At 42.3% G+C, this 8,626-nt stretch overlaps 1 protein-coding gene across 1 annotated transcript; it reads right to left on the bottom strand.

Annotated features, from left to right (window-relative positions):
• Positions 1-4,532: 4,532 nt before the first annotated feature.
• On the bottom strand, positions 4,533-6,881 carry LOC122551940 (protocadherin gamma-B2-like). The gene has a single exon (XM_043694510.1). It carries the CDS (start codon positions 6,705-6,707, stop codon positions 4,533-4,535), a length of 2,175 nt encoding a protein of 724 aa, XP_043550445.1. The 5' UTR covers positions 6,708-6,881.
• Positions 6,882-8,626: the final 1,745 nt, after the last annotated feature.

Genomic DNA, 8,626 nt, shown 5'->3' with positions numbered 1-8,626 from the left:
GGATTTGTGAAGGGGAGGTCTTGCCTTACAAGTCTTATTGAATTCATCGAGGAGGTGACCAAGCATGTGGATAAGGGTAGAGCATAGAGTGTTAAAGCAATGAAACAGACCCTACGATCCAACCAGTCCACGCCGAACGCAGTCCCAATCTAAACTAGTCCCACCGGCCTGCTCCTGGCCCAAATCCCTCCAAACCCTATCCTATTCGTGTCCTTATCCAAATGTCCTTAAAATGTCGTAACTGCACCCGCATCCACCACTTCCTCAGCAAGTTCATTCCACATATGAACCACCCTCTGTGTAAACAATTTGCCCCTCACGTCTTTTTAAATTCTCTTTCCTCTCACCTTCAAAATGTATCCTCTAGTCTTGAAATCCCCCATCCTGAGAAAAAGGCCACTATTATTAACTCTATCTATACCCCTCATTAAGGTCGCCTCTCAACCTGCTGTGCTCCCAGCTTAACCAGCTTCCCTTTAGAAGTCAAAACTTGCTTACCTGACAACATCCTGGTAAATCTCTTCTGAACCCTCTCCAGTTTACGAACATCCTGCCTATAGCAGGGCGACTAGAACTCCATACAAAACTCCAGACGAGGCCTCACCAATGTCCTGTACAACCTCAACATGAGGTCCCAACTCCTACACTCAAAGGACTGAGCAGTTGAGGCTAGCATGCCAAACACCTTTTTAACCATCCTGTCTACATGTGATGTGAACGTCCAAGATTATACACCTGAACCCCGAGGTCCCTCTGTTCCACAACACTACCCAAGGCACTGTCATTAATTGAATAAGCCCTATGCAGGATACAGGGTTAATGGTAGGGTTCTTAGTAAGGTGGAGGGGCAGAGGGATCTTGGGGTCTATGTTCATAGGTCTTTGGGAGTTGCCACTCAGGTGGATAGAGCTTGTAAGAAGGCCTATGGTGTATTAGCGTTCATTAGCAGAGGGATTGAATTCAAGAGTCGTGAGGTGATGTTGCAGCTGTACAGGACCTTGGTAAGGCCACATTTGGAGTACTGTGTGCAGTTCTGGTCGCCTCATTTTAGGAAAGATGTGGAAGCTTTGGAGAGGGTGCAGAGAAGATTTACCAGGATGTTGCCTGGAATGGAGAATAGGCCATACGAGGATAGGTTGAGAGTGCTAGGCCTTTTCTCACTGGAACGGCGAAGGATGAGGGGTGACTTGATAGAGGTTTATAAGATGATCAGAGGAATAGATAGAGTAGACAGTCAGAAACTTTTTCCCCAGGTACAACAGAGTGTTTAAGGTGAAGGGTGGAAGGTATAGGGGGGATGTCAGGGGTAGGTTCTTTACCCAGAGAGTGGTGGGGGCATTGAATGCACTGCCTGTGGGAGTGATAGAGTCAGAATCATTGGTGACCTTTAAGCGGCAACTGGATAGGTACATGGATGTGTGCTTAAGCTAGGACAAATGTTTGGCACAACATCGTGGGCCGAAGGGCCTGTTCTGTGCTGTATTGTTCTATGTTCTATGTTCTATAAATGATTAGACAACTCTGACCACAAACACCCAAATTCTAACACGTCTCTGATGGTATATGTACATATACAGTGGGCTTCAAGTAGACAAAATACACTATGGTTATCTGCCTTGGAAGACATTCACGAAATTAGTGAATGATTTGTGATTTGAAACTTCTCTAGGTAGAGGTCCAAATCCCATTATAATAATTTGATAAAATAGTTGATCTCTGTGTTTCCCCAAGATGGAAAGTTAAGATCCGAGGATTGACATTCCTCAATTGTCAAGATTAGAGTGAAGCTGGAAAAGCACAGCAGGTCAGGCAGCATCCAAGGAGCAGGAAAATCAACGCTTTGGGCAGGAGCCCTTCATCAGAATTGAAGCTAGAAGCCTCAGGGGTGGAGAGATAAATGGGAGGGGGTGGAGCTGGGGAGAAAGCAGTTGAGAGTGCAATAGGTGGATGAAAAAAGGGGTAAAGGTGATAGGTTGGAGAGGAGCGTGGAGCGGATAGATGGGAAGGAAGATTGACAAGTGGGACAGGTCATGAGGATGGTGCTGAGATTGAAGTTTGGAACTGGGGTAAGGTGGTCGTGGTGGTGGTGGGGGGGGGGGGGGGGATTGGGAAATGAGGAAACCAGTGAAGTCCACAATTGAATTCCTCAGTAGTGTAGATCTTCTGAATGGAGACACATATCTGAATTCATTTCCTCTGCTCTGAATGAACTGTGAGTATCCACAGGGATTTATTAGAGGAATAGGCAAGTGTACAAATGAATTTAATTTTACAATTGGACAGTTTGCAGAAGTGATAGTGCTGATGGCCGGGGGGGTATATGGGGGGATCTTGGGGAGTAATTTTAGAATGTGTCATATGGGTGGCACAGTGGCTAGCACTGGTACCTTGCAGTGCCAGAGACCTGGGTTCAATTCCTGCCCCAGGCAACTGACTGTGTGGCGTTTGCACATTCTCCCCGTGTCTATGCGGGCTTGCTCTGGTTTTATCCCACAGTCCAAAAATATGCAGGTTAGGTGGATTAGCCATGCTGAATTGCCCGTAGTGTTAGGTGTAGGGGAATGGGTCTGGGTGGACTTGTTGGGCCGAAGGGCCCGTAAGTAATCTAATCTTAAAAAAAAATTAATTATAAAGTGAGGGAAAATTATAAAAATTGACAGAAAATGATCCTAGAATTGTTACAGTGCTGCTTTTTCTGTCAACATGAGAAAGATGTATTTTCTCATATGGTTGAGCTATCACAGAGGAGTTTGGCTTGATATTCCCATTTTGCATGATACTAATAACTTCTCTCATTAAAGGAAAAGAACAAAAGGCATCATTAGATGAGAATGATCCACTGGAGATTAGACAAAGAGCCTTGTATTGTAGGAAAACAATAATGAATATCCCATCATTAACAGACCCCCTCATGGTGACAACAGCATGAGTCTCATTGGGTGGAATGTATTTTGAAAATTGGATCGGAATTTCCTGAGCAACAGGCATTGTGATCAGTGTTTTCTTTGTAACAAAATATGTTAAATCTCTTGAGGAGCTTTCACTCTATATGGAGATAAAAGATCTGATAAAACAAAAACAGGAGAGGAAATTAACATATCTCTCAATTTTTCAGTTTTTAATTGGGCTTGAGAGAAACAGCAGTGGTGTTCCAGTGTAAGGCATCCATAAGAGCAAGGCAGGTTGAAAAGTAGGAGCACAGAGTACAATAACAATGTAGTCATTATAAAAGAAAACATGTGCTTGACCTTAACAGCAGTAATGTGTTCAATTCTGAGCATCATACTTCATGAAGGATGTGAAGATTTTAGAGAGTTTGCACAAAAGAAATGAGAATGTTTCTAGAGGTAGGCCATCTTTAAATATGTAGATAGATTGGAGACATTGGGGCTGCTGTCTTTGGAGAAGGGAAGGTTGAAAGGAGATTTGATAGAGGTGTTCAAAATCAAGAGGAAACTGAAAGTAGGCAGAAAAAAAACTGTTCAAATTGCTGAAAGGATCAAGAACTAGAGGACAATGATTTAAGATGACTGGCCAAGGACAGAATAGTGATTTGAGGAAAATCCTTTTAAAACTGCACAGGTTCCGGTATGAGAGTTTGGAGGAGGCAGATTTAATCATGACTTTCAAAAGAAAATTGGGAGAAAATCTGAAGAGGAAATATTTGTAGTGCAATGCAGGAAGGTGGAAGAGAATTGCTCTTACACACAGTGACACCTATACAATGGCCTGTGTAGTCTCTTCCTGTAGCTGCTCTGTGATTCGAGGTGAGTCTGCTTTGTTGTTGCATGCAGTACATACTAATCCTCTTCAGGTCCTGAGGTCTGTTCTTGTCAGCCTCTGGGCCAACATTTACTGAAGCACATAACTGTTGCAATTCAGACATTTCCTTGTCCATTTAATTTCCATGAATCTTTACACGGTGCATTGCTGTAAATTAGAGATCCAAACAGCAGCTAAGATCCTTGTGAACAGGACAAGAAAGTCTCCTGAGTCAATCAGATGAAAAATCTCAACCCGCTGCAGGGTCCAAAGCTGAAAGCCTATTGCAACAATATCAAGTCAAGCCCAGTTAACAAAATAAAGACAGTGAAAAACATTATTGGAATAATAGACCGAGTAGGAAGAGGATAGAGTAGAACATTTGAACATTAATTAACTTTCTTAATAATTAACAGTTCTAAGGGTTAAAGGGATCAAAGAGTATGGGGACATAGCAGGAACAGGGAATTGAGTCAGAGGATCAGCAATGATTATATTGAATGCCAGAACAGGCTCAAAAGGCCAAATGGGCAAAAGTGAGGACTGCAGATGCTGGAAACCAGAGTTTAGATCAGAGTGATGCTGGAAAAGCACAGCAGGTCAGGCAGCATCTGAGGAGCAGGAAAATCTACGTTTCAGGCAAAAGCCCTTCATCAGGAATAGAGGCAGGGAGCCTCCGGGATGGAGAGATAAATGGGGGCATGGTGGGGCTGGGGAGAAGGTAGCAAAGAGTACAATAGGTGAATGGGGGTGGGGATGGAGGTGATAGGTCAGGGGTCACGAACGTGTGTACCTTGACGCAATTTAACGACAAAAAGGATGATAATTGCCACAAAAAATATCAAGGAAATTGTCCCCAAAGTAATTATTAAATAGAAATTAAGATCTGAAAAGTACTCGGTTTTCTTAAGGAAATCACGCGATTCAACGAATGTTTCATTAGCGCTGCTCATTATTGAAAAAAATAAGGATGCTTTGCTCGAAAGGTTTGGCTCTCCGTTGTCCTGCACGAGGATATTCAGACGTTGTGTAGTGAGATCTTTATCAGTAAGTGGCCGAGCTAACTTGATTTCCCCAGATTGAGGCCCTAAACTGACTAGACTACTGTCTGTAGCTCCAAGTAATTGAAAGGAAAGTCGTGCATTCTGGCCAGAATCTGCATCAGACGCGATTATCTTGGTAACTAAATATCCCGGAAATGCTGATTGAGGTACCTTTTGCAACGTCGCCGAACCATTTCTCGTTATAGGAGAAATGATTACGGGGGCATTGTCGTTTTCATCGAGAACAGTCACAGTAACAGTAGTGCTACTACTCAGTTTAGGAATTCCATTATCCGTTGCTTGCACGCGAATTTGAAAGCTTTTTGTTTGTTCATAGTCAAAAGAACGTAGCGCATAGATGCTTCCATCGTTGGAATTAATATCAATATAAATTGGAACTGAAAAATCTTCGTATTGGTTACCCAGAATAGAATAGGATACGCGCGAATTTTGTCCAAAATCGGGATCCAAAGCCGTAACTGTAAAGAATGAAATACCCCGAGCATTGTTCTCTTTCACGTATACAGTATATAAAGACTGCGTAAACCTCGGCGTATTGTCATTTATATCTGTTACGAACACCACAATAGTTTTATTTGTGTAAAGAGGTGGAATCCCAGCGTCCCAAGCAATAATAGTCACATTGTACAAAGGAACCATTTCACGATCTAGTATGCCATTTGTAATTAACTTATACTGGCTCTTCAGAGATTCTTGGAGTTTAAAAGGACTGCCCGTAAGCACTTGACAATCAACTCGCCCATTGTCTCCAGTATCTCTATCCGTTACACTAATTAAAGCTATTGTCGTACCTAACGCCGCATCTTCAGGGATTGCATTGGATACGGAGGTCACTTTAACTTCGGGCGTGTTGTCATTGACATCAATTAATGTGACCCGGACTTGAGTGTGTCCCGCCAGTGATAACGCGCCTTTATCTGCAGCTTGTACTTCAATTTCGTAAACAATTGACTCTTCAAAGTCTAGAACACCTTGAACTTCAATTTCTCCACTTTCAGCGTTCAGCCTGAACAGCTGACGCACCCTTTGAGATGTATGTGTGTTGAAAAAATATTGTACCTCAGCATTCGTCCCTTCATCTGCATCATTCGCTTTGAGCTGGATGACCAAAAAGCCTTGCGGGACATTCTCGAGCAAGCTGACTTCATACTTTTCGTGTTCGAACACAGGCGCGTTGTCATTCGCATCCAGAACTGTAACTATTATTTCGGCTGTACCCGATTGCTCCGGAATGCCACCGTCCATCGCCGTCAGTACAAGATGAAATGTCGAATCTTTTTCTCGGTCCAAAGACCTCTCTAATAACAACTCAACAACTATACTGCCGTCACTTCGGGTCTGTGTGTTGAGACCGAAGTATTCATTCGAACTGATCCGGTAAGCGCTGACAGAATTGCTGCCTACATCCAAATCTTGTGCGCCCTCCAGAGGAAAGCGCGCTCCTGGGGCAAATGACTCTGCGATTTCCACGAAAATCTTGTCCTTTACAAATGTAGGTGAATTGTCATTTATATCTCTCACCTCCACGTCAACGCTATATATTTCCAAAGGATTTTCCATCACAACTTCAAATGAAATTACGCAGGTTGAAATATGCCCACAAATTTGTTCTCTTTCTATTATTTCAGAAACAAATAAAATCCCATTTTCTAAGTCGACATCGAAGTATTTACTCGTCTCATCAGTGACGAGACGAAATTTGCGAGTGACCAGTCTCCTAATACTTAACTTTAAATCTTCGGCAATATTCCCCACGAAAGCTCCATGCTCTAGTTCCTCCGGAATTGAATATTGAATTTGCCCCAAAACAATATCAGTGACGAAAAATAAGCGAAGTAAACAAAGCAGGGTGCGCGATGCTAAGCTCCGTCCTTCTGCCATGCTATTTTATTGCTGAATCGATGTATACACGGAATAGAAATTTGTCTTGAACCGTTTGCACTCAGTTATTTTTATGAGAAGCCATAATAACTGCAAGTAGCGATGTCAAAGTTGAAAACAAACGTGAATATTCAACCTCCGCCTTGCAGAATAACGCCGCAATATTTAGCTGCAGAGGTCCTTTGTCTTCTTGCTCGAGTCCGATCAGAGATGAAGGAGGGTAGATCTCTCGGAGCAACCGTGCTTTCTATTGGTACGAAGCGTCACGCAGAGTCCAGCCCAATTCAAGCATTTAAAGCGAGGCTGTTTCAGGACATAGATAATTTTTAATTAACCTTGCACAACATAAATACCATCTACTTCTGGGGAAAAAAAGTATGCTACTAATATATTCATTTACTTATTTAAAATCACTTTAAAAGGGTACGACTACCATTGACTATTTGTCCCCCTTTACATGTAACTTTGACAACTTTTCTGACTGTCAAACACTTCACACAAGTAATGGCTTCTTTCTAATGATATATATTTAAAATAATGAGATATGCCATGACGGATACAAGCAAAAAGTATATCGAGACAAATCGTCTCAATTACGTTTTTCCAAACGCTGTTTACAATACAGTTTTCACATGATTTATTCGCATATTTAACATTGCTTTCATGACTTCCTCATTGTCAGAGAAACTCAGTCTGGGTTTTGGTTTATTTCTTAATATCTGCAGAGAACAATAGTACATTTCCAATCCGAATTAAAAGGAATAATTAATAAAACAGATCTTAAAGGTACATAATGACACATTAACAGATACCCAAGTGGGCACTTTATGAGAAAACTGTCCAGTTGATTCCCATGCCCTATTCCTCAATAGACCTATAAAATCGTTCCAATTAAATGTATAATGAATTGCTTTGTAACAGTTAATATAATTTGATTCCATCACTTGTTCAGGTAATTTGTTCAGGTTCGCAAATCCCGATGGCTAAAACACAGCATAATCCTTTGACAATTAAAAAAAAACTGCCTTCGGTTAAATCGCCACTCACGAAACAAAACATTTGTTTCCACTTTCCTTATTAAAAACAGCATATAATCTCAAATATTTCGCGTAGGTTTTCCCCTACGCATACCTGCCCTGAGGTGGGCAAGCCCGCTTCTGCTACATTTCAATAAAACGCAAACCACATTCCGAGTTGTGTCGTGCAAAAGTCCTCATAAGCATCATACTGTACTAAAGGGTTCCTAAAGTATCCAGTTCTAACCAGGACAATATCCTCCAGCTTAGATTTAGCAAGTGATCTGTAAAGTATACAATGCAGTGACGAATGTCTCAAATGTCGTCCATGCGCCTGCAGTTGCAAAGGGAGACCCACCTCAAACATACATTCACGTACTTATGCGAAGCTTTTCAATATTTAGTCGATGATTTTGCTCGACCGGTGTGCAGTCTGATTTCTTAAGGGCCAAACGGTTTAGATAGCTGCATCCACGAAGACTATTTCTCCGACAATTATTCGTATTTTTCTTTCTTTAAAATAACACGAATTTTCTTTCATATTTCCTTTGGCGGATGTGAAGCGTACTGCGGAATGCAAAGCGAACTGCATCAGCTGAAGTCTCATGGCCTCCAATGTCATAGCGCACTTGTCACCAATCTCCCGCGATATACACCTGCCACCACGCACCCTCCCCCCCTCCCCATCCCACCGCCCGCGGAATGCACTCACTCCACTCTTAGCAGCCACCTCTCCATTTCTCCCGATAAATTTTACCACAGTGCCACCTACACCACAAGTCCCATTCTCCCCCAAACCTCTCACCGCTCTATCCCATCTCTATCTCATACATTCCAGAAGTCTTATTCCTGAACAGCAATATCAAAAACGACAGCAGTGTTGCATGTTGGGCAGAGGAAGGT

This window comes from Chiloscyllium plagiosum, chromosome 7 (assembly GCF_004010195.1).
Source record: "Chiloscyllium plagiosum isolate BGI_BamShark_2017 chromosome 7, ASM401019v2, whole genome shotgun sequence".
NCBI classification, from domain to species: Eukaryota; Metazoa; Chordata; class Chondrichthyes; order Orectolobiformes; family Hemiscylliidae; genus Chiloscyllium; species Chiloscyllium plagiosum.
Note: the sequence above shows the minus strand (reverse complement) of the source record. Positions and strands in the feature narration are given on the sequence as shown.